Source organism: Ochotona princeps, chromosome 1 (genome assembly GCF_030435755.1).
Source record: "Ochotona princeps isolate mOchPri1 chromosome 1, mOchPri1.hap1, whole genome shotgun sequence".
NCBI classification, from domain to species: Eukaryota; Metazoa; Chordata; class Mammalia; order Lagomorpha; family Ochotonidae; genus Ochotona; species Ochotona princeps.
In genome coordinates, this window is record NC_080832.1 from 24,738,826 (window position 1) to 24,766,116 (window position 27,291).

Below are 27,291 nucleotides of genomic sequence, written 5' to 3' on the forward strand. Positions count from 1 at the left end.
TACTGTTTGCAAGATACAATATTCAATCTGAGTCTTTAAATTATTATTATTTTTAAAAGATTTATTTATTTGGAAATCAGAATTACAGAGACAGGAAGAGACAGGAAGAAGGAGAGATCTTCTGTCCACTGTTTCACTCCGCATATGACCCCAACAGTCAGGGTGGGCCAAGTCAACACCAGGAGCCAGGAACTTTTTCCAAGTCTCTCATGTGGGTAACAAGGCCGAAGCATTTACACCCTGTTCTGCTACTTTTCCTACCAAGTCTTTAACAGGGATCTGGTAGGAAATGAAGCTGGAATTCAAACCGGTAGCCACATGGGACACTGGCACTGTAGGCAGCAACTTTACATTCTATGCCACAATGGTAGCCCTTAAGTTATTCTTATAGATGGCATCTAGGCAGGCATTGCTTCATTTCAATATTTTAATGTCTGCCTTTCGATTGGAGTACTAGTCCCTTAACATATGATGCAATTATTGTGGTGGGATATGTACCTAACATTTGATTCATTTTCTGTCATTTCTGTTTTCTATTTAGTGTTCTCCTTTCCCTTAGATGATTTCAATATACTTATTTATTTTAAAATTTATTTATTTTATCGGAAAGGCATATTTACAGAGAGAAGGAGATAAAGAGAGAAAGGTCTTCCATCTGCTGGTTCACTCCCCAAGTGGTCTTAACAGCCAGGGCTGAACCAATCCACAACCAGAAGCTAGAAGCTTCTTCCAGGTCCCCCACGTGGGTGCAAGGTCTCAAGCCTCTGCAGCATCACTGCTCTCCCAGACCAAAAGCAGACAGCTGGATGGGAGGTGGAGCAGCCAGGACATGGACTGCCGCGCAAATAGGATCCTGGTGCATGCAAGGCAAGAATTTAGCCACTGAGCCATCGTACCAGGCCCGATTTCAATATTTTTTAAAATACTATTTTTAAAACATGTTAACTTCTCTCTTGGAAATTTAAATCACACCTCTTTGCATCATCTTTACTGTCACTATAATAGACATACACAACTTTTCATAGTCTACCTGAAGTTAACACACTGCAAAGAAATGCCTATTTACTATCCTGACCTCTAAGCAATGATCATTATATATATATATATATCATTTTATATATATATATATATATATATATATGCATATCTGTGTATAAAGCCGATGGTACAATGAGGCAATTTTTATTTCAAAAAAACCATATTCCTGTATGTTTCTTTGAAAGTTAAAGGTAGGGACAGGCTTATTGACATAGCAGGTTATTCCACTGCTAGGGACCTCACATCCAGTCAAGAGTGCCAGATCATACCCTGGCTACATACACTTTGACCCAGCTTTGTGCAATGAACCTTGGAGGCAATGGAGAATGGCCCGAGCACCTGGACTCCTGGTACCCAGGTCGAAGACGCCAATGGAGCTGCTGACTCCTGCCTTCAGCCAGCCCTAACTCTGGCTATTGCAGATATCTCGTGAGTGAACCAGTGAATGGAAGGTATTTCTCTGTCTCAACTTCCTCTCTGTCACTCTATCAAATAAATCTTTTTTAAAAAAATTAAGGTGGGACAGCATTGTGGCATAGCAGGCTAAGATGCCACCTTGGGACACCAAATCTCATACTGAGTGCCAGTTCAAGTCCCAACTGTTTCACTTTCAATCCAACTCCTTGCTAATGCACCTAGGAAGGCAGTGGAATGCAGTCCAAGTGCCTGGGCCCCTTTCGCCCACCTGGGCTCCCCAGATGGATTTCCTAGCCCAACTCCAAACATCCAGACCATCTGGGAAGCAAATTAATAGATATAAGATCTCTTTCTTTTCATCTCCTTCTCTCTCAGTCATTGTGTCTTTTAAATAACTGACTTTTGAAAATAAATATTAGGGTCCAGTACAGTACTCTGGTAGGTAAAGTCCTCGCCTTGTACGTGCTAGGATCCCATATGGGCACCGGTTCATTTGCCAGCAGCCCCACTTCCCATCCAGCTCCCTGCTTGGGGCCTGGGAATGCGGTCAAGGACGGCCCAAAAGCCTTGGGACCCTGCACCCATGTAGGAGACCTGGAAGAAGCTCCTGGCTCCTGGCTTCAGATTGGCTCAGCCTCAAATGTTGCGGCCACTTGAGGAGTGAGTCAGCGGGTGAAATCTCTTCCTCTCTGTCTCTCTTCCTCTCTGTATACCTGATTTTCCAATAAAAGTAAAATAAAATCATTAAGAATAAACTAAAATTAAAAGTTTTTAATTTACATAGACAGTTACCTTCTGATACTCTTCTTTATCCCTAAAGCTTTAAATTTCTCTCTCGTGTCATTTCTCTTCAGCCTGAAGAACTTTCTTTAGTGTTTATATTTAGAAAAATTATTTTATTTGAATGGTAGAGTTACAGTAAGAGAGAGAGAGAATGTCTTCCATCTTTCTGTTCACTTCTCCAGTGGTAAAAATAGCCGTGGCTGAGAAGAGACAGAGCCAGGAGCCGAGACCTTCTTGAAGGTCACCTATGTGACCATGGACTTGGCTGTCTCCATTGCTTTTCGAGGCCATGAGCAGGAAGCTCGATGAGCTGGACTCAAACTATGACTCATGTAGGATGTGACACTGCAGGTGGTGGGTTCACCCTTTAAACCATGAAGGTGGTATATCCCACAGGCTCTTAATACTTTTAGTTGTCATCTATCTTTAAAGTTCCTCTTTTTGGCTTTTATTAATGGGAGGACACATTTACTGGATATAAAATTCTGTACTGACTGTGCACATGCTTATTTTCTTTGAGCCTCATGTAAATGTTTCACTATGAAAACCAACAGTAACTTCAATGGTTCCCCTATTTACTCTGTCCTTTCTCTCTGGCTACTTTCATGATCTTTCTATGATCTCTGGTTTTCAGAACTTTGTCTACTTTTACTTAGCAATGATTTTTTTTTTAAAGATGTAGCCTACTGTGTACTTACTGCATTTTCTTTAGCCAGTAAGTGCGTGTTTTTTCTCTTTTGGGCAAATTTCAGCCATTATATCTTCAAATATTTTTCCTGTCTCTTTTTGCCTTCTCCCACTCTTCCTTCTTGCCATCTGACATTCTAAATCCATATGACAGACTTTCATAGTTACTGACATACTGCTGATTCTTTTTTTAAAAAAGATTTCTTTTTATTGGAAAGTCAGATATACGGAGAGAAGGAGAGACAGAGAGGAAGATCTTCTGACTGTTGATTCACTCCCAAGTGGAGCAACGGCCGAGGCTAAGCCAGCCCGAGGCCAGGAGCCAGAAACCTCCTCCAGATCTCCCATGCGGGTGCAGGGTCCCAAGGCTTTTGGCCATCCTTGACTGCTTTCCCAGGTCACAAGCGGGGTGCTGGATGGGAAGCGCGGCCACCAGGATTAGAACCAGTGCTCATGTGGGATCCTGGTGAACACAAGACAAGCTACCACACCGGGCCCTACCGTTGACTCTTAACAGTATTCATCAGTCCTTTTCCTCTTTTATCTTCAACTTAGATAATTTCTATTAGTGCATCTTCATATTCATGAAAAACTACCTAGTGGTTTTTAAATTTCAAATTACAAGATTTTTAAAATTTTTTAAATGTATTTCTTTGAAAAGGGCAGAGAAAGAAAGACAGAGGCAGGGGCAGAGACAGAAGGAGATCTTTGATCCACTGGTTCACTCCTCAACAGCTTAACTTGGCCAAAGACAAAAGTCTGGAACTCAATCCTCATTTCACACAAGAGCGGGAGGATTCAACTACTAGAACCATTTCATATGTCTCCCAGGATACATCAGTGGGAAGCAGGACTCAGGAGCACAGCCAGGACTTGTTAAGTTTTTTGAAGCAGTTGGTGAGAAATCCATGTGGGGCATTATTTTCCTCACAGTGCCCTACATGGATTTCTCACCAGTAGCAGTAAATGCTCTTGAAAGTGTCGCGGGGAATTTGACGTGAAACATGGCAGCAACTTCGTTTCTTGTCTCACACAAAAGAATAATTTTCATGTGAACAACTCTAGCTTGCAAAATAAGATTTATTTACAAACAGGAGAAACGGAACTGCTGCCATAGTGACAGATGGTGCTCCAAGGGAGGAAAGACCCGAGGAAATGGTGCAAGTGGTGTCTTATGAACCATCCCAGGGGAGTCACTCAGAGGACAAAAAAACAACAAAAACGTGCTCCCAATTGACAGCAATGTAGCACCTTGTCCAGAACCACAGGCCATCACAAGGGTGGGACTGGGGCTCCCTCCTCCCACCACGTAGGATCTTAATTACTGCGCCAGGTGATCACCCAAATTTCATATTTTTTAATTACACAATTTCCATGTGGTTTTATTGAAACTTCCTATCATTTCAGTCATTGAGACAGTAGTTTTCTTGATAAAATCAAGCACAGATAAAACACCCATCTTCAAATTCATTTTAGCTAATTATACATCGTGCCACAGGGCCTCCTCTAATGTCTTTTAAGAATGTTCACATTATTAGTTTTTTTTTTAATTTGGCAAATCATTAATTATATCCTAGATATTGTATATGTTATGTTGTGGATAATCTGGAGCCTGCTATATTCCTCTGAAGAATTTTTTTAAGCAAGCAATAAGTTTGGTTAGATTTAAACTATAAATTTTGTCTCTTAAACAGCAGCTCAGTACACATTTTTTGTTTTATGTTTTTGGGTTTTTTTTCCCTCAGCTGGTCTGCTTCAAGCCTATACTACATGTGTGTGGTTCAGGTTCAAGCAGAGATCTGAGTGCAGTTTAACTCACAGAATTTAGGTCTCTCTTTTTCTGACTCTGTTTTCTGTAATTACAGCTTCACCTTCTGTGGTTATGCTAATTCTTCACATAGAAAGATAACAGATTATCTAGGAATGTTCTACCTAACCCATTCTACTTCCAACTGCACTCTTCCACCAAGTGTAAAACAATGGGGAACTTACACTCTGCACAAATACCAACCTCCCTCTAGACTATGTCTAGAATATAAGAGTAATCAAGCAAAATCAATATAAATGCAGTATCTTTAAAAAGTTCAGGGCAAATATTTATTATAAAGAAAACTACATGGACTTTAGCATTTATGAACCGAAATGAACTCACTTTTTCATGCCATTTTCCACATACAGCATCAATAAATCTGAGCCTTCAACCACACTGAAAAAGAATTGCCGAATAAGAGATAGGCTTGGGTTTCATGATTTGAGTAAAGAAATAAGCAGTGTTTGCTACTAGAATACACAGAATTCTACTGTGGAAAGGACTTTAGGAATCATTTGGTTCTAGCTGCTCATATGTCCGTACATAAATTAATAATTCATTGCTTCATTAAATATTTGCTGAAGACTGTGGCTTCTGGGCCAAGCACAGCAGCAGTTCCAAGACGCACTCTGAGGCACGCACAGTTTATTTCCTCAGGTATTTCACGCCTTGCTCCTCAATCTTATTTGCATTATTGATTTTCACTTTGAATAATATATGTGATACAAAAAACAGAAATTGCAAATTCTTTTAAAATAGACCACAATTTTATAAGATTTTACTAGATTTATTTTTGACTCATTGAAAAAACGACATAACATAAAATATAAGATGGTTTTCTGTGGGCCAGGATTGAGTGCTAGGCTGGTTTCAACAGTTTTTCATGCCAACCTAATCTAGCCAGTTTCCAATGAAAAATTACGATTGGCTGGGTAGCATGGAATAGTTTGTTCAATTACTTATGCATTCAGGAATGGAATTTTTGTAAATTCAGATAGAATTCAGATCATCATCTCCAGTGATTTTTAGAATTTAATGACTTCTAAACAAATCAGGGACAGTGAGGAGACAATCACTGTCACACTGTTATTACATTGCCCATAATCAGTTTAGTGAAACACATTCAAGAATAATTCAAACCATGCATGGAAAAATGGAGTTAAACTTTATTTCACTGCAAAATTGCTTTTGCAATTCCTGTGTACGAGGAATCTTGAATGAGTTCAGGGGTAGTGCTGTGCGTTAGTCATCCCACATGGGTGTCAGTTGAGAGATGCTCCACTTCCGATCCAGCTCCCTGCTAATTCCCCTGGGAAGGCAGCACAGTACTGAACAAGGCACTGTGCCCTTGCACCAACTTTGGAGACCTGGAAGAGGCTCCTGGCTTCTGGCTGTGGCCTAGCCCAACCCCAACCATTGTGGCCATTTGGGGAGTAAGTCGAAGGAAGATCTCTTTCTCTGTCTCCCTCTCTCTCTATAACTTTGTCTTTCAAATAAACTAGATAAATCCTTTTTAAAAAAAAGGTAAAATAATCCTTATTTTAAAAAAAGAAAAAAGTTCATGGAAAATATGTATTACAAAACATTGCACAGTATTTTAAAAATTTTGCACCAAAATAAGCTTATCTTTTAGTTTCATTTTCCACAAATGTATTGAGGAACTCACAAAGTTCAAAGAAACAAACTGTAAAATAGTTCATTTCCTCAGATTAAAAAGTACAGATATCGTAAAAATGTTCCTGAGAAGTTGTCCAAATAAAGATTCACAGTATAAATAAATTGTGCTTCTGACTTCAGAAGTCATCTTACAGTGATAGATGATTAATGCTGTGTGGAAAAAGGAAACCCAATGAGAAATTAAAATATTTCTACAGAATATATTTCCAAGATCAGATTTTATTTTGATCACATTCTTTCTGATGACAAAGATTATGCCTATTATAACAATTATTTCCTTTAAAAAAAAATCCTGCCACATAATCTGAATTTGGTGGGCAACTGAATGCAGTATAATTTTACTTGCCAACAATGACAGAAGCTTTCATATTAACAATTAATCAGGACTGAAAAGAATCTTCAAATGTATCACTTGTCAGCAGCGTGTCTGTCATGGGATGATGTAACAGATTCAACCCTCTTATTCTAAAAGAATGAAAGGAACAATGACACAGCAAACAATTCTCAAAATAGATGTGGAGGAGATGCTAGCACAGTTTTAGTGGCTGCAACGAAAGGAGAATTTTGATTGAGGAGCAAAAGAACAGACACAATATGAAAGTTAATTTCCAATTCTTTCATTTTAACAAAGGGGCAGGGAAAATTAGATGTTTCATTTTTTCATTAAAGATGATCTGAAACTTCATACTGCTTTCACAACCAAAATTCACATTGAACACTGCAATTATCACATGTGAAAGGTGAGGTGAGTATTCTTTCAGAAGTAAAATCTCATGCATATTTGCAATGATTTCCTTTTATATTCTGGAATGGGTCCAATTGATCTTTAGCCATCTGAGTTTCCTTTTTAAAGCTTTTTGATGAAAGGTTTTTTTCCTTAGTAAGATAAAGTTTATACTGCGGTCATCCATATTTATAAAATTGGGTAATACATTTACGTGACATGTTCATATGCCAGCTTTTAGAGAACTATATGATCTATTGTTCTTTTTTTGGCACAGAACCAAAAGAACACATAATCTGTCCCATCAATCAGAAAAACTGAGTGGCCTTTCTTCCAGGCCACAGCCTAGAGATCAAACCCGTGTGACTGCCTGTTTGTCACAAATCCCGGCAGTTCATTCGCCCAGCAGGAGATTCATCATGCTTCAAACAACCCGATCCATCACCAACTATCAAACTCAAGGTCCTCACAGCACCTGCTCGGAGTGGCCAGGAACTCACAGCTGAAACCTTTGCTCACACATTTATTGCAGGATGGAGCAATGTTCTGAAGAACTGAGCAAGAAGATCTACTTACCCTCCACGTATTCTCCTCCTGGGTTCTATAAACCCAGAGCACTTTTAAAACAACATAACAATTTTTTTTTTTTTTACTTTTTATCTACAGGAGGAAACTCTCCAGCGTGCCCGCGAGGAAGAAGAGAAAAGGAAAGAGATCACAAGTCATTTCCAGAATACCCTGACGGACATCCAGGCTCAGATCGAGCAGCAGAGTGAGAGAAATATGAAGCTCTGTCAGGAGAACACAGAGCTGGCCGAGAAGCTGAAAAGCATCATCGATCAGTATGAGCTGCGGGAGGAGGTGAGGGGCACAGCCAGCCACCTAGCCCTGATGTAGGTCCACATGGGGGTCGTGAAGGTGGGGAACTGGTTCATAAGCAAGTTATGGCCAAGCCTCAACGGATCCATATTTAGGACTGGATTTGTTTTACACACCAAAGTAAAACAGATGGTACTACAAAATATCTGGTTAAACATCATGTGGAATTTCTTCTAAATTGGAATCACTGCTAAGCAACTGCAATAGGCTGGAACCACAGTTACCCTTGAAAACAGAATTTCTCAGCCTTTGGAAACTCCTCTCCAAATAGCCAAAAAATCATTCCATATTCTCTCTTAAGAATCACTGTGATGTCATCTAAATTAAGTGTCTGTATTCATTCCATGTACCCCACAAGCCACTGTTAGTATTACTAATGTAACAATTACAGTATCACTTACTCACAGTTTCGGTTACGTCAGACAATGTGCTAAATACTGACTTTTTTTTTTAAAGATTTTATTCATTTTATTACAGCCAGATATACACAGAGGAGGAGAGACAGAGAGGAAGATCTTCCGTCCCATGATTCACTCCCCAAGTGAGCCGCAACGGGCCGGTGCACGCCAACCCAATGCCGGGAACCAGGAACCTCTTCCGGGTCTCCCACGCGGGTGCAGGGTCCCAATGCATTGGGCTGTCCTCAACTGCTTTCCCAGGCCACAAGCAGGGAGCTGGATGGGAAGTGGAGCTGCCGGGATTAGAACCGGCACCCATATGGGATCCCGGGGCTTTCAAGGCGAGGACTTTAGCCGCTAGGCCACGCCGCCGGGCCCTAAATACTGACTTTTTACACATGTCCTTTAACTGCCTTAACAATCTTATGCTCTCAACACTGACACACTGTCCACATTTTGTAGATGAGAAGCAGAGGCTCTGACATGAAATCACACACAGTCACAAAATACTTTATCTTTGGAGGAGCATAGGGTCTTCTGTGATCTGAAAATTATCTCCAAAGCATTTGATGGCTTTAAGATTCCAGATATGCACTCAAGATTCTGAGCACATTTTATTCCTTCTCCCATCTCATCCAGAGTTTACTTAGCTTCCTTAAAATGTACCATAACACAATCTAAGTAGCTCTGCTGGAAGATGCTAAGATTATCAAGGAAAAAACTGAGTATATATTCACAGCAAACAAACTTGTCACAGCAAACCCGCATTCAGTGCTACCATTTTGTCTGGTCACACAGATTAACCCCACTCCAGAAAGCAGGCTCAGACTAAAGGATGGAGGAAAAAAATATCCTTACTCTTCAAAGAGATCTTGGATGGGAATGGCCTGGTAATACTGTTGTAGATTTTCTGGGATTCGTTCCCAATAAACGCAAGGACAGAATTCAGCATGCTCTCTTTCTGATGAAGAAATGAAGTGTAATGACAAAGAAATTCTTTACATTAAGATAACATGGGAAGTTTTTCCTCATCTAGCAAGTCCAGAGGCCAGCAGGTGTGGAAGACTCATTGCACATCTGTGTACAGTTCATCCCACCGGCCTAGCCAGCCCCACCAAAGCAACAGAGTAGAATTTAGGGGACTGGGGCCCTATTCCCAGACCCAGGGCCATTGGGTGGCATACCACATTTTTTTCACAGCACTTCAAGTGAGGATGTGGAGAACTCACCATAACAGATTGTATTAATGTTATGATTAAAAGTTGTTTTGTATTTAAGGGAAAAGCCAAATAAACTAGTGATAGCGCTTAATTATCATCCGTGCCATGATTTATAAACAAACATATCATATCTACCTGATACCACATTAGAAAAAATAACGTTGGAAACTGTTAGAATCAACACTGCTGAATTCTACCTTTTGCAATTACTTTGGTGCAGTGCAAAGGGTTAGGGACTTCACCAATTTACAACTTTAATATAAGTGATGGACATGTATCTTCCCTTTAAAGTAAAATCTTAAAATATGGAGCATGGAGACTCATGTGAATTTGGGGTTCAATTTAAAATTTCTAAGTACAAACAGTAAACCAAGCCTTATGTCTATATTTTTCCTTAGCATCTGGACAAAATATTTAAACACAGAGAACTGCAGCAGAAGCTGGTGGACGCAAAGCTGGAAGAGGCACAAGAAATGATGAAGGAAGCAGAGGAGCGCCACAATCGTGAAAAGGAATATGTACCTATCACCGAAGTAGTGTGCATGTCTGGTCTCCCTGGTTTCAGTGACTGTGACAAAACTATTTCAATCTTGGTTAAAAGGCACTAGGGAGACAGGGCCTGAATTTCTATGGAGAATCAAATTGGGCAGCCCAGCACTAGGCACGTATCTATGTGACTTTTTACATACAATGGGCATTCATTCATCCATCCAACAGATACTTTTAAATGTCATTTATCTGCAAAGTACTATAGTAGGTGCTGGGGAATAGCTATAACCAAGACAGAGAGCGGGCATCTCCTACCAAGATTAGCATTTAATTCAAAAGAAATAGGCACAAAGCAAAAAGGGTAATTATAGATTTAAGAAGTGTCTCTATGCTGAGACGGGGCCAAGGAGGAGACCCACTTAGCTTGGGTGACCAGGAAGGCATCCCAGGGTGGTGGTTGTTTGAGCCAAGCCCTTCCCAATGGAGAATCATCTCCAGGACCAGTGTCTGCAGCAGGGACAAAGGCCCTGATGTTGGAACCAGGTTGGTGTGTTCCAAAAACAGAAAAAGGTCAGGGAGGCAAGAGCCTGTTTACCAAGAAGAACGGTCCAAAATGAAGTTAGGGAGGTAAGGAAAGGCCAAACTTTAGCTTTGCAAGGCTTGCAAGGTAATTTGGATTTTATTCTAAATACAATGGGACACTGTTCAGCAGTTTTGGCAAAGAAAGTGACACGATCTGGTTTGTATCAGTAAAAGATTACTTGGCTCCTAGGGACCTGGGGGCGGGGGGAGATTCTTGAGCAACAAGAAAACAAGACAGGAGGCTGTGGTAGCCATCCAGATGACTTGGCCAGGGGAGGTGGAGATGGGCAAAAGTCTTCAGTGTAAGACTGGCAGGCCATGCTTTGGCCTGCTGATAAGGATAATGAGGAAGGAATTATCTGAACAGAAGAAACTGAACAGTGCTGTTCACTAACAGCTCACTAACCCCAAGTACCTCCAAAAAGCCAAGGAGCACTCTACCGATGGCAGAACTGAGGCCCAAAGAGAGTAGGCAATTTTAAGCTCACAAAACACTAAAAGATCAAGATGTGCTTGAATCCCACGTGTGTCTGACCCAGAATCCAAGCTCTCTGTGACAGTTCATCATCCATGGGGGTGTATTTCAGAGGTGTGAGTTGAGGCATGTGTTGGTTGCTGGGGCCAAAACAGGCTTAAGACATAGTCAGTGGATCAATTACTCAAATTTTGCCATTTAACATTTAATCACATGCTTTAAATTTACCTAAAAGGATCAGAATTTGTTAGAATAGTGTTTTTTAAATAACTTAATCTTTCAGACTTGTCAGATGAATTTTGAAGAACGTAAACTAATGACATTGGCTAATCAAATCAGTAAGTCATGTTCTTTTAAGGAAAAAATGAGTGTGTTAAATGCATCTACAACTTTGCTTTCAGAATAAGAAAAAATTCTATTATTATGCAAAATCCAGGGAAATAAATACTCCCCTCTGAATATTATCCACTTGGGTAAAATGCATTTGCTACAGGATATCAGTGTTCTAGGATATAATATATGAGATGTGAGAGAGCAAAAAATGGGTGAGATACACATGGGAGATATTGGAGAGCAGCTTTGCAGTGACTTGGACTTAACAAGAAATCAGCAGACTGACCGATCTCCCTATACTGTGTAGCACAGTAGCAGAATTCAGTCGAGGTAACGCAGTCCCTCTCACTTCTTCAAAGCTGCTCACATACCTGGGTCGCAGCTCTGGCACTTCCTTTTGAGAATGAAGATACTCTGTGTTCAAGACGGGGGTTTCCTCACCCAAGCAGAATAGGCAGCCACCTGCCTCCCCTGAGATCACTGTCAATCCGAACTGCACAGCACCGCCTACTGCACTGTGGCTACTTCCCTAGGGAGGCCAGAAAGGGCACTCTAGGTCTTCCACTCCATACATAGACGCCCCACTTCTCACATACGGCCCGTCAAGCGCTCCTGTGTGATAATCAATGATCACTACACCCGGGAGGCAGAAGAGAACAAATACGACCCATTTCACAACTGGAAAAGTTGAGTCACGGGAGAAAGATATACTTGAATACAGAAAAAAAAAAAAGCCGCTGAGTTTTTAAATGTCATGGTTACTTTGTTATTCCTGCTGTCCTGATTACAAAGGAAATACATAGACTTCATGTGGGTTTTTTTTAATATAGTAAGGACAAACCGAAGAAAGTTTAAATCACCCCAGCCTCAAATTCCAAAGAAACATAACTGACCCTCAGCAGGTTCATCCGTGGTATTTAGCGTTCTCTTTGTAAAATGCTTGCTGTTCAGTGTGTGTGACTACTGAGAGCCACTCTGGAATGCACACACCTACCCCATTCAATAATAGGAACATGACTACGGTCAGTCTCTCATGTCCCCATCTTCTTTCCAGTTACACTTGCTTTTGTATTATGCAAAGCAATATGATAGGGCAACAACTACTGAAATACAGCTTTAGAAAGAAAAAAAAAGTATTCCTGAAAACTGTATTTAATGCTTGAAAGACTAAATGCAAACCAATGTGAGATGTGTGGTGGGGGAGAGAACTTGTCAAACTAGATATCAACGACTAGAAAACTACAAGAGACAGTGCAGAAGTTGTAAAACTCTAGAGAAATATCCAGTCAAGCAGCTTTAAAAATATTTTTCAGGTTACAACACTATTTGAAAAAATAAAGAAAACCAGAAGTTTTTTATAGCACGTTAGAGACGAATTTTGTCACAAAACAAAATAGTGTATTTTACATGTGTGTCATTTTTATAATTAAAAAAAGATTTATTTATTTATTTGAAAGACAGAGTTAGAAAGAAAGAGATCTTCCATGAGAGAGATCTTCTATCCATTGGTATACTCCCTGAATGGCTTCAATAGCCAGGGCCAAGCCAGGCTTAAATCAGGTGCCCAGAATTCTGTCCAAGCCTTCCAGTCGGTTTGAAGAGACTCAAGCATCACCTGCTGCTTTCTTAGCTACAATTGCAGAGTGCTGCATCAGAAGTGGAACAGCCAGGATTCAAGCCTGCATTCATATGTGATACAGAGTATCTCACAGACAGGGGCTTAACCACCTGGGCAATAATGCTGATCCCCAATTTTTATGCTTAAATAAACTTTTTTTACCTAACCTATCAGCTCCAAGTCCTGACTTTGAATGTACATGAGTACTATTTTTTTAAGTGAGATTTAAAAAAGTTAGCTTATCTCTCAAAACAATGTTTTTACTTACATACATCAATTTTTCCATAAGAAGTCTCCTCACATTTTGAAGGCTCCTCACATTTTGAGGCTTTTTCATGGAGCAAGATGAGACCATTTTTGTATTAACTCCAGAGGACAACATTTAGAAAAACATGTCAAACCTCTTTGTTTCTCAAAATCCAACCTGTAGATCATCTTGGATATTATCTCTCATTTTCTCTTCATTTCTTTCCCTTCTTTTTTCTTCTTTCTTTCCATCCTTCCTACTTCCTTTTTTTTTCTGCACACATAGGTAACATTTTACTTGCAACATGAACGTGTAGAGGGAAGGAGAAAGCACCTGGCAGGGAGATCCAGGGGATGGAGGGTCTCCTGGAAGGAGGGAGACCCATCCTGGATCTTCTCTATGCGCCAATTTCAACCACTACTTCCTACATCATGTTTTCTGGGAGGCACTTGAATTGTTTTCTAAAGATTTGTTTTATTGGAAAGTAACATTTACAGAGAGAAGGAGATACAAAGATCTTCTGTCTGCTGGATCATTTCCCCAAGTGGCCGCAATGGCACAGGAGCTGAGTTCCTCTGAAGCCAAGAGCTAGCAGCTTCTTCCAGGTCTCCCATGCGGGTGCAGGGTCCCAAAGCTTTGGGCCATCCTGGACTGCCTTCCCAGGGGAACAAGCAGGGATCTGGATGGGAAGTGCAGCAGCTGGGACATGAACTAGCGTCCATATGTGATGTTGGCAGATGTAAGGCAAGGACTTAGCCACTCAGCTATTGTACCAGGCCCGAGTCATTAGAATTTTAATTGTAGGAGACACTGATGCATGTCAGAAGCTCTGTGTCAGCCAGGGATCAAGACCAAATACATGTTTCTTACTGTATCATACATGCTGTGGTTGAGAGCAATGGTCTAGAATAACCCTGGGTTAACATAAAGGAACAGTTGCTGGCAACAGTGCCACAGCTGGAGAGATCCTTGGGATGTTCAAGCAGAGACTGAGTGTTTTTTTTTTTTTTAAAGATTTATTTATTTTATTACAAAGTCAGATATACAGAGAGGAAGATCTTCCGTCCCATGATTCACTCCCCAAGTGAGCCGCAACAGGCCAGTGCGCGCCAATCCGATGCCTGGAACCTGGAACCTCTTCCGGGTCTCCCACACGGGTGCAGGGTCCCAAAGCATTGGGCCATCCTCGACTGCTTTCCCAGGCCACAAGCAGGGAGCTGGATGGGAAGTGGAGCTGCCAGGATTAGAACCGGCGTCCATATGGGATCCTGGGCACGTTCAAGGCGAGGACTTTAGCCGCTAGGCCACGCCGCCGGGCCCAGAGACTGAGTGTTAATTGGTCAGGATTGTTAGAGAAGACCTCCAGAATTTGATGGGAGGTTGCATGTTTTGTAACTCAGGCAAAAGTTAGAGATACTGGGTTTTTTTTTTTTTTTTTCTGTTAAAACTACTAGCTATGGTGGCAAATCAAGTTTTGGACCATTTGCTTAGCTTTCACAGATGTGCAAAAAAAAATTCCAACAAAATTACAAAAGACAGCTAATGATCAATGAGTAAGTTATTTGGTTTCACACAAATTAGAAACAAATGGTAATTTCCCAAGTAGTCTGACCATCTTGTATGCTTTCTCTCTTCTTCCAGTTGCTGAACCAGGCAGCAGAGTGGAAACTTCAGGCCAAAGTGCTGAAGGAACAAGAAACAGTACTGCAGGCTCAGGTGAACCTGGCGGGGGCAAGGGGAAGGCACGGGGTGCTTGTCCTTACTGGTCTCAAGAGGAAGAAAGGGTTGTCTACAGAAGGCCTCCCATGTCACAGGAAATGGGGACTGATACAGGGACATGAAGAACCACATCTCAGTTATGGTTTGTAACTAAAAACAAAAGCACAATATTGAGTCTACAAAAAAGAAATGCTCTCTGCCACCAACGTCCAGTCCAAGGTTTGTTGGTGACAAAGGAGCAGTCAGAGGAAACTAGTGTCCAAATTCTCATCTGTGTGTGCACGTGTTCTGTGTCTCCTCCCCCAGTACCCTGTCCAGGTAAGAATAGCATGTCGGGTGCCACATGTACCTTCCCTAGCTCTCAATTCTTGAAATGGCCTCACATTTTGAAACCATTTCTAAGAAAGAGCAAGAGAGTCGTTAACCAGGTTTCTAAGCTGACAGAGAATGGCGCTTTGTCAATGGGGCATGCCATGGCTAGAGAGGTAGGCACAGTAAGAAGCATTTGAATTGGCTTTGTGATGCCATTTGTGTGTGCCGGTTTTGTTTTAATGTATGTAATTGAGAGGCAAAGAGACATGGAGAGGAAGAGCTCCATGCTGCTGGCTCACCTCGACATGATCGCAGTCACACGCTCGGCCAGGCTGAGGATGGTAAGCAGGCACTCAAGCCAGGTGTCCCACATGGCTGGTTGGGGTGCCACTACTTGGACCATCACCTGCTGTTTCCCAAGGTCTGCATTAGCAGTAACTTGGAGTCAGGTACAAGCTGGGTAGCAAACCCAGGCACTCCAGTGTGGGACATAAGTATTACAGGCCAAACATGCACTCCAATGTGTTTCCAAGAGACTACAAGAATTCCTATTTCAGACTCAGAAATAAATGCTCACACTACAGCAGCCTCTTGGAAGAAAGCAAACTTAGCCATCTTTTCCACGCATTTGGGGCTCTATCCCTCCTAGTAAACATTCCTCCTCAGGTTCCAGAAGAATTTTCCAGAGAGAAAAAGGTCCAAATGCTGACGGGTCTGTGAGGTCACAAACAAAAAATCTCCACCTAACATGAGGAAACCAGCAGCCATCCAACCTGGACAGCATCCATTTAAGAATTGTAAATATTTATATACTGGCTTCTAAATATTTGTTCATTATAAATATTTGTCCATTTGTTTTAAAAAATGATTATTCATTGTATGAATGAACAACTGTTCATTATAAAAAATAATAAATTTAAAATAAACTGTATCACTGCATGGACAAAAACACAGACAGCATTTGCATGCCTACTTTCTAAGGCACGCTTGTGATGAAACATAAAATGCAATGATGAACTGATTCATCCAGTATAATCTACTCTCTGGTATTAAACCAGAATAGTTTCAAAATACTAATGACAAAGAGACTGAAACTAAAATATTTCTGATTATTAACATAATCAAAGAGTCCAGAGTTAAACTCCAGATTACTTTTGAGACAACCATGGTGTGGGGTGGCTGGCAGACAGAGGCAGCTCTCAACCCAGGGGCAAAAAGAAGTGACGTCACTGTATGAGGGCTGGAGGGGGAGCCCAGAGGACTGAGCCAGTGCTGCTCACATCATTTGATACGCAATCTCCACTCCTCCACACTAAATGTGGATCACAACCTTCAAGAGAGTTCTTAAGTACTGGGTGCACTGGGCTAGAGATGGTTTCTTTCAGCTGGCATCAAAATCAAGGTCAGACTCCTCTGTAGAATGTGGACTTTGCAAAAAGTTTCTGGAAGAAATGATTACAAAAAAAGTATGCACGAAATCCAATTTTTGTTCCAAAATAAATTTATCTTTTAATTCCATTCTTGACAAACTTCTAAAATAACAGCAAAAATAGATTTTTGCTATCACTCACTCACAACCAAAGAAGCATCTTCTAGATGCTAAAAGCATCTTTTAGCATGTTCTGGAGTTTCCACCAGTGATCATTTATTTCTTAGTCCTGGGCTGAATCCAGCACCAGCTTCAGAGTGCTGATTCCTCCATTAAGAAGCTCTGTGATGCTGTGCAACTCATCAAACTTCCCTGGACCTAAGTTTTCCTGTCCATAAAAGCAAGGGTGCAGTACCGAGTCAAGAACCCCGGAGACGGAGCGTTCTGATTTCTAGGAGGCCTACTGCTTTTCAGTATTTCCCAAACAGCCAAACAGAAAGCAGCTGCTACCTTCTCAAATGTTGCTTCTTACATTGTATCAGCCCTCACTCACCAGCTAGAGATGGCAATTACTCATGTGTGACTTTTTAAAAAGTTAATGAATCAGTTAATGAATATGTGCTATACACAGGCTATCATAAAATTATACAAACACAGCATTCCGTTCAGTGTCTGATCCATCACAAGTGCAAATAACTCAACCAATCCTTAGTGCACACCTATTACATGCTAGGTATGATTCCAGCTGCCCTAGAGTGCTCAATGAGGAAAAAAAAAATCACTAACTGAACCCACAATATAGTTATAACAATAATATTTTTAAAATACTAGTGATCAATTAACACATGAGCTAGTGTTGGTACTATTTCACAGGAAAGGATCCATACAGAAAAATATAAGACAATGGAAGCCTTCAGCTGCAATAAACTTAAAGTTACTGGCAAGACTTTCTCAAGATTCTGCTCAGCCTTAGTTCATGAACACAGAGAGATCTAAGACCTGAAACATGTGGCCCTAGGCTAAAGGAAGCCTGCGTGCTCCATCGCCTCAATTCACTTGACACAGCAGCCTTGTTAGTTAAAGGGATCACTTGTCTTTGTTACTAAGGTCCTTTCAAAAGTCAGTAATTCATCACTAAGAAGACAAGGGTTCCAAATTCTTATGTATATTACAGCAAGTTTCCTTTGAAAAGTATCAACATTGTATTTTCAAAATTTATCAAGCCTGAAAAAGAAACCCTACTGCCAAAGATTCTGTATAGCATTCAAACACTTCTTTTGGTTTTATACAATCTTTAAAGCAGTCGGAGTTGCAGAAGCCATTTCTAAGCCCTGAGCAAGAAAAACAACAAGAGTGGATTAAGCTGTTTTCTAGACTGATGTCATCTTTCAGTACAAGGCAATAGCTCTCAAGTTGGCAGCATGTTTCTCACTTAGGAGAGAGAGGTTTGGCTTTCAATTATACAAACCAACAGAATAAAGTACACATCAGGGTGATCAATGACATACAGTTGTCACTGCAAATAGAGTGACAATAAGGACAAAAACAGGCAAATGTGGAAAGCAATAGCTGACAACCAGGACACAAAATATTACCTGATGGGAAAGAAGAGTAAATTATTAAAAATGTATAACCATAATCTTTAAAGCCCTCACTTTATTTATGCAAGACAAGAAGAGAGCTCCCTGCAAAGGCTCATGCAGTAGGATTTGCTCTCAAATCAAAGCTCACAGTTTTGCTAAGAAAATTATTGGATATGGTTCTATCTTCCAGAGGAAGTAACAAAAGAAGTTAATATAAAAGGTTTGGCCAAGAATGCAAATGAACAGATTCTGCAAAAGAAAATGACCCAGATCTGCTGGAGATAATTATTCCCAGTCCCACAAAACCTTACCAGAGGCTGCAGTATCTCAGATCAAAGACCCTGAAATCAACTTATTGGATCCAAGTTAGCATTTAAAAAAAAAAGCAAAATTGAATATATTAGAGTGCATTGCACATGACAGGAATAATTATTGTTTTATGCACCATGGTGTGTGTGTGTGTGTGTGTGTGTGTGTGTGTGTGTGTGTGTGTGTGTACAACCCAGGGCACCTCCCTGGCCATGATTATTCTGACGTCACTTGGCTTAGTCTTCTTTAATATATATGCCAAAGAGTCCTAAGTATTGGTTTTGTCCTAGATAGCCCTAATCACTGGTGTCAAAATGAAGGTCATCTGTTGTTTGGATAATCCGTTTTTTATTAAAAGGACTTGTTATTTTATTATTTTATTGTTCAAAACAGTACACAGTTCCAAATTTCCGGAGAGAAAAGACATTCTAGTAATTATCTCTAATGGCTCCAGGGACTGTTTGACTCACACACCAACCCTCACTCTCCTTCCCCACAATCAAAAATCTTCCAAGCAGCTGGTTTTGTTGGTGTGCTCTTCTCTACTTAGAAAAATTACTTGTACCCTCATATTTCTAGCAGCTCAATTCACAGTAGCTAAGATATGGAATCAACCCAGATGTTCATTAACTGATGACCAGATAATGAAAACAGGATACATGTGCACACATACACACACACACACACACACGCTGGAATACTACTCAGCCATTGAAAGAATAAAACACTGTCTCTTGCAAAAAAAAAAAAAAGAATATAACTGGAAATCATTACACTTAATTAAATAAGCCAGTACCCAAAAGGCAAATATCATGTTTTTTTTTCCTGACATTTGGTAGTTAATAGAGAAAAAAATTGTGTAAGAATGAAACTGACATCTCAAGATTTCATTACTGCTTATAGTCTATATTCCAGTGGAACTATGATCTTTCTACTCTTTCTTTGTTGTGCATTGCAATTAGTGCCACATTAGGACGTGATTACAAAATAAACTGAAAGTACGTTACTGCAAAAATTAAAAGTAAAAAAGATAAGAAGGAAAGAAATGGGAAATTGAAGGAGTAAGGGGAAGTATGATTATCTTAAAATTATATCTATGAAATCTGTTGTTTATATTAATAAAAATTTTAAGAGATATTGTACAAACCCAAGCCAGCTGGTCAGTTGGTACCTTCCTTTCCTTGATAACCCAGGCAGCCCAGTCTAGCAGGTGGTCTGCTGGTATCTTGCTTCACCCATAATCCAGCCACCCTTGGCTGCCCAGGTAGCCATGGATTCTTGTTTGCTGCTAGATGCTACAAGTTTGCTTTTTCACAAAACTACCATTTTTATACCCATTTGAGCATCTGGGACTTTTCAAGAAACTCAAAAATACTAAAAAATACATTTGAAAAGGGACATTTTTCTAATATGAATTTTCCATATTAACTCTTTGCTTACAAGAAACTAGCTACACTAATTTAATTTAAAAAAAAAAATTATTAACACATTCCCATTCTAAACTCAAGTGTTGGAATAAAGGATGTGGAAATACAAAAATTTCTTTTTCTGTATTCCTATGGTGAGCCACATACTTGGTAATGCTAACTCTTATAATGTCTTTATGCAAATTGCAAGAGGGCATTCCTTCCTTGAAACCCATTATTTCCATCTGTAGAAAACTGGTGTAATAAATTAATTTTGATGAATCAACATGTGGTTCACATGACCACCAGCCAAGTTCATCTTCTTTGAATATTCACTGTTCCTGGCAGACTTGAAACTTAGTATTCACTCTCCTGGAGTCAAATCCTCCATAATATTTTCTTCCTGTTGAGAGTTAAGGTCTCTCAAAAGCAAGATCCACCTGTGAAATATTTTTTAACACAAGGACCCTGCTTATGTTTAGTGCTCAGTAACTGTTGTTTAGTAAAAGTTAAGATATAATGAAATGGTGATGACACTCTTTATTACCTCATTTATCTTTAATGAAGCATCTCAGTCATGCTCATTGACCCAGATCGCTCTTACCATAAATTAAATAACTGGATGTATAATGAACATTGTGTTGAAAATTCTTTTAAATCATTTTTCTTCTCAAATAATTAATAATGTGTGATTTTGTTCTGGAAGCCCTCATCCACTCTCTCCATTGTTTACAGCTTACTCTGTACTCAGGAAGGTTTGAAGAGTTCCAGAGCACACTGGCAAAAAGCAATGAGGTGTTTGCCACTTTCAAACAGGAAATGGATAAAGTGAGTATTGCTTATCAAACACAAAATACTGGAATGTTCTGTTTTGACAGACAATTTTCCCTTGGGTTCATTCTTCTGTAAGATATTTCACTGCATTTCATGAAGTAATGAAACATTTATAGGTACAAAGGATGTTTGGGCTGTATTTTTTTTTATTGGTATCTGGTGAATTAGTTTTGGCAAGAGCTAAAAAATGCTAGAATACATTTTTACTCTGAGGAGGAATGTTTTCTTTCCTAATCAAGGATGGTTCCATCTACCTTTTAAAACATAACTCAAAGTTCTAGAATTTTAAAATTGAATAAATGCAAAAGCAGAAAAATGTTTTAAGTTAAAATTAAATAGCTTTGACATACAGCAAATGTTAAACCAAGAATTCTTCTAAATCTGGGGTCCATATAAATGTTAGCAGTTGACCTGAGAATTCTCTGGAAATTAGAAAAATAAAAAAGAATGATACTCATCTTTGCATCCTAGACATTTAAGGAGTGATGACATTAAAACATTTATATGATATTTTATTAATATGTGGTCAGAACAGAAGCTCATTCAAGACTCACCTTGCTTCTCCATAAGGCTAAAGGATGACAGTCCGGCCAGCTGCAGACAGCTTGGCTCAGTGTTACAAGGGCCCAGCTCTGGCTCATCCAGGGAAACTGGGCCCAACTGCCTATCCTGTCATTCACTTCACTCAAGCAGAGAGAAATTTCTACAACTGGAAATGTGAGCTATCTCAACTCAAAAAGAGACAGTGTTTCATCCACTTCTGTACCCCCCCATCCCCAGTCTGGGGCCTAGTGACCAGCAGACACTCTACCCACATCGCACTAAACAGAATGGGGTAACTCCAGTCCCACTCTGAATCCTTTCTGAGCCCTTTCTGAGTTTCCCTACCTATAAAGCGGCAGCTAAAATAGAACCTTATCTAGGAGACTATCTCAAGGCTGCAGTGAATAATGTGTGTAATTGCATTTTGTGAACTCTCCCTCATGCTGCTGATGTGAAGCCTGAGAAAACAGAAAGCTGTTTTTACATGAACACTTCTCAAACATGCCCAGATATTAACAGCACTTTAATAGCTAAGAAGTCATACTAGCCATCTATCTCACTGGGATGGTCCTTTAATCCATAAAGCAAAGAATCTAAATTGCATGGTTTCATTTTAAAATGAAAGAAAAAAACCCCGGTAAAACGATGACACAGAAATATGTCCCTAAGTAGTTTCCTTTTCCTGAATTGGCTCTGGTGCAAATCAGCTTGTTCACCCCAGTCCCAGAGGATGCAGAAATAAATCACAACTCTTCTGCAATCTGCAATGCTGACACTGAACAGCTGCTGGCTTCAGTAGCTGGTAACAAAAGGTCTGCTCTTGATGTCACAGAGAAAACACACAGCTTCCCTGATGCACGAACCCTTCAGACCAACACTAAAATATTCTGATTTCTGCAGACAACTAAGAAAATGAAGAAGCTGGAAAAGGACACAGCCACGTGGAAAGCTCGGTTTGAAAACTGTAACAAAGCTCTGCTGGGTATGATTGAAGAGGTGAGGAAGTTCTGCTCTTAACTTTTATCTCCGCACTCTAAGTCTAGTCAAAACATTTGTACCGGGAATGTAATTATAGCCTAATAGTACAAAGGACTGCATTTGAAAAGGAACTAAACTGGAAGTGAGAAAGGACAGAGATATATTAAATTGAAATAAAAATAATCAGAAGAAAGACCATTTAGAATCTAGCCCAGATTCAGGAAGACCCCTGTGACCCTAACTCACACGCTACTTGTTGATTAAACAGTACTCCCAGGGCAGTACTCCATCTGCCAGACTGCTTTTTTTTTTTTTTTAAAGATTTACTTTTTTTTTTTTTTAAAGATTTACTTTATTTTTATTACAAAGTCAGATATACTGAGAGGAGGAGAGATAGAGAGGAAGTGGAGCTGCCGGGATTAGAACCAGTGGCCATATGGGATCAAGGCGAGGATCTTAGCCACTAGGCCACGCTGCCGAGCCCAAGACTGCTTTTCTTAAAGGTAGAATGGGTTTCACTTAGCACTGAATTTCCCCAGTAGCTAGCATGTAACAAGTACGTAATACACTAATTGATTGATTCAAATACACTGAAAAAAGAGATCAGCCAAAGCATCCAAAATATGTGCTACTTTGTGATACCTAATTTTTACTTTTTTAAAAATTTGGACTGCAGGTTGACAGAATGGGGGAGGGGAAGACAAGGAAGGAGAGGGAGAAAGGAAGGGAAAGAGATTGAGGCATAAATTTTCCATCTGCTAGTTCACTGTCCAAATATTGACAACAGCTGGACTCGGCCAGGAACTGAATCAGGGTCCCCACATGGTAACAGCACCCAAGTCCCTGGGCCATTTCATCATCTGCTGTTCTCCCCCAAACCCCCCTTTCAGGTGAAGCATACAAGTGACAAAGGTCTTAAAGGTACAAAGTGACTCAGAGGTGGATGAGTGGTGAGATTCAAACACAAACACACCAACATTTCTTCAGAAAATAGATGAGCTGGAGCCACCAACGCATGAATTCGTGTGCTAAGTTTCTGTGGCAAGAATTACTTTCCTAAAATTTCATTCCAAATTGCAGCTAATTCCAAAGAGATGCTTCTTAGTCGGCACACATTTCTAAAGGTTACTGGGATCACCACAGAGCAGTTTCTCCAGAATAGACGAGGCACAGCTAACGGCCAAGTCCCAGTCTATCTCATTTGCTCTACCCTAAGCTTGTGCTGCTTCTTTTAGTCTCCCCGTCAATTTTGAAGATTTGAGGCTAAGGTTAGACTAAGGAAAAGAAATCTTGCTATTGTTCATTCTTAATGAACAGGATATGGTGACTAACATTGTGTCAGAATCCACCACACAACGCAAATAATAATAATAAATATAAGGGATATTCCTAATTAAGCATCGTCCACCAGCAGATAATACTGTTTCTCTCCAGAGAGCATTCTGGGACATTCGCTCTCGGGGTCATCTCATGCGTGTCTTTGCTTTCAAACTGCAGAAAGCACTGCGAGCTAAAGAATACGAATGCTTCGTCATGAAGATCGGGAGGTTAGAGAACCTCTGTCGAGCCTTACAAGAAGAGAGAAACGAACTCTACAAAAAAATCAGAGAAGCGAAAACAGCGGAAAACGATAACCAAGGCCAGCATACCTCGGACGAAGAAGCAGAGGCAAGTGTCCCTGTGGAGAAAGAGGTGGACGCAGAGGAAGCCGACAGAGTTCAAGACGCCGTAAAGAATCTGGCTGCTGCCTTCATGGTCATGCATAGTCCAGAGCCCAGCCCAGACCAGCTCACAGAAACGCCACCAGAACCCCGCGGGCCTCAGGAGCAAGGGCCCCAACAGCCTCTCCTCACCGAGAGGCCCAGGCCTTCTCCGAGTCCTCAGGCCGCAGCCAAGGGAAGCAGCGAGGCAGAGGCCAACGCCATCCCAGCTGGGCGGGCAGCGGAACCCAGGGGCTCGGGGCTCGCCGAGGATGCGCAGCCCCGGAAGCTGGAGGCGGAAGCTGCCGGTCAGGTGCAGCTGTCCGCAGCAGACACCCCTGGAGCACCAATGGAGATGCAGGGTTCCGCCTCGCGGCCGCCAGCACAAGAGCAGGTTCCAAAGTGGGAGACTGGAGGGGAGCCCAAGAGTCCACCTCCACCAGTGGCCACAGAAGAGCTGACCCAGGGAGCTGGAGCCGGATCCCAGCAGCCCAACGTGCATGACACCGGTCTAGAAGGAGTCGATTAAGTCCACCAGGCCTTCCGGGGGCTGGTCTTTGTGACTTGACACCTTCATCCACACAACCTGTTTTGTGAGAAAGATATGGAGGGCTAGGGATGTCAAATGGAAGACAGATTCGATCAAGGTGTTTTTCAATGTTACGCACCACACATTCAGCTTTTGCTCTTTGTTCTTGATTTATTACTGATTTGTGGTTTTTCTATTTAGCACTGGGTGATATTTTCTCAAATGGCCACAAAACACACCAAAACCAAATATATATTGTTCCCATTAAGATGATTCTTAGTAAGTTCCATAATCTTCAGGGATGCCCAGGTTACATGTGAACTATGTGCACATATATAGTTTAATAAATGCATATGTGTTTATATATGCAAAATGCAAGTGTATACGCATATGTGTTTATACATACTTCAAAAAGTTCATGAGAAAACAGAATTAAACATTTAGTTTGGTGCAAAAATATTTTCGGAATTCATGCCTGTGTGTTTGTTCAAAGGTTGAGGGAAAATGCGCATTATGAAAGACCTTTGTATGGATTTCAAACTTTTTCTTCACAAAATATGAGTAAACTATTATTTCTTTGAGAGAGAGCTCTCATCCACCGACTCACTCCCAGAATGCCTATGGTGGGACATGACAGGCCAAAACCAGGAGCCAGGAATCCATCTAGAAGAGTTGGCAAGAACTCAGTGACTGGGGTCACTATTACCACATGCATTAGTGGGACGCTGGAATCAGAAACCAGCGCATGTATCAAACTTAGATACTTCAGGACAGGACATGGGTGGCTTAGCCCATTCCTCTTTCCACTAAGCTAAACACTCACCCTAAAATGTGCCTTTTAATTTCGTTTACATGAATATTTTGAAGTACTCACATACATGTGTCTGTGTGTACCTATGTATGTGTATAGATGCACGTATACACACATATATATATTCCTCCCATCCCTTTACAAATATTTCTCCATAGAAAATTTGAGATGCTGATCAAAACATTTATCTTTTTAAAAAAGATTTATATATTTTTATTGCAAAGTCAGATATATAGAGAGAGAAGGAGAGACAGAGAGGAAGATCTTCCGTCCAATGATTCACTCCCCAAGTGGCCACAACGACCAGAGCTGCGCCGATCTGAAACCAGGAGCCAGGAGCCTCTTCCGGGTCTCCCACACGGGTACAGGGTCCCAAGGCTTTGGGCCGTCCTCGACTGCTTTCCCAGGCCACAGGCAGGGAGCAGGATGGGGCTGCCAGGATTAGAACCAGTGCCCATATGGGATCCTGGCACATTCAAGGCGAGGACTTTAGCTGCTAGGCCACCACGCTGGGCCCCAAAAATTTCTCTTTTACTTGCACCTGGGACTATGGTAGACTGATGCTGTATAAATCAGAGTAGGTTTGGAACACAAGTATTTAGACCATCATTGCAGCATGCAAAAAAATTAATCCAATGTTAGACCAATCAATTCAACCCACTGATCAAACAGCAGAATAGCACTTAGATGGCATGTCTGTGCTTTGCATGTGGACACACACATGACCGCGGGAGGCCCCAAACAGACAAAACAAGAACCATGCTGGCTATGGACCTCTCACCTCTTCCAGTTCCTTCTGATCCTCAGCTGGCTGCTTGCAGCCGTCTCCTATGGCGGAGCAGCCCTTTCCAAGCTGTCTGCGAGGAAAAGCCAGGGAGTGGGACGCCAAGGAAAGGACAGAGGAGAATGCCCTCAACAATGCCACCCGCATCGGAGACAGGGGCTGTGCCCTGGCTCCCTCTCTCTGCCACAGATACCTCAAGACAGAATACTCACTTTCAGTTGTGACTGTTTGTATCCTCAAAGCTCCTGCTCCTTCCTTCCTTCAAAACTCCCTTCTTTGCAACAGGAAATTATAGCCAGTCCTCACCTCAACTAAGGCTGAATAAAGCTGCTAGTTTTTTCAAAACAGAAATCCACAGAAGGTCTCAGTACAAACAATGAGGCGGGCAAGCCAACACATGTTCTTCTTTGATGATTTCTCTGAAGGCTAGAAACACAAAACAAAACAAAAAAATGAATGGGCCCTTACTCAAAATTCTTTGAAAAAGAGGTGAGGCGTCTGGAGACAGAAAAAGCTAGAAACAAACTAGGGTTGTTTAAATAAGCATTAAGGATCTCTAATAACACTGACAACATAGTGAGCTGGAGTAAAGACTACAACAATGAAATAAGCAGTAAGACAGGGAAAGGAAGAGCCCAGGAAGGAGGGAGAAGAGAGTAAAGGAAGGAAACACACCTAACTCCTCCCTACCCTGGAAGTTGAACTCAAAGCAGAAAATGGATTCTTCACTGCTTCTCCAGGAAATCATTTGTCTGAGTTGAATGTGGCTGTTAGCCAAGGCACACAAAGCACTTTTAAGCAGCAGCAATATGCTACAAGAATAGTAAACTTTATACAGCTTGTTTCAAGTGAACAGGGAGAGTGATAATACAAACACTAGTCCAAGAGAAAAAAAAAAATCAGGAAAACAAAAATGTCACTCTATGGGAACCCATATATTTTTGAAGGCTTGAAGTACTAAAAGCACAGGAGATCCAGCCAAATTCAACATTCGGGAGATCTTTGAGATTTAAACATTCATTGAATTCAGAGCCAAC

At 40.9% G+C, this 27,291-nt stretch overlaps 1 protein-coding gene across 1 annotated transcript in view; it reads left to right on the forward strand.

Moving 5' to 3' along the window:
• TXLNB (taxilin beta) overlaps window positions 1-24,659 on the forward strand; it is a 44,281-nt gene extending 19,622 nt beyond the window's left edge. Inside the window, exons 5-10 of the mRNA XM_058669008.1 lie at window positions 7,803-7,997; window positions 10,032-10,151; window positions 15,019-15,093; window positions 20,811-20,903; window positions 22,353-22,448; window positions 23,928-24,659. Coding sequence (XP_058524991.1) covers window positions 7,803-7,997; window positions 10,032-10,151; window positions 15,019-15,093; window positions 20,811-20,903; window positions 22,353-22,448; window positions 23,928-24,659 — 1,311 coding nt within the window. The remainder of the gene's footprint in view (window positions 1-7,802; window positions 7,998-10,031; window positions 10,152-15,018; window positions 15,094-20,810; window positions 20,904-22,352; window positions 22,449-23,927) is intronic.
• The last annotated feature ends 2,632 nt before the right edge of the window (window positions 24,660-27,291 follow it).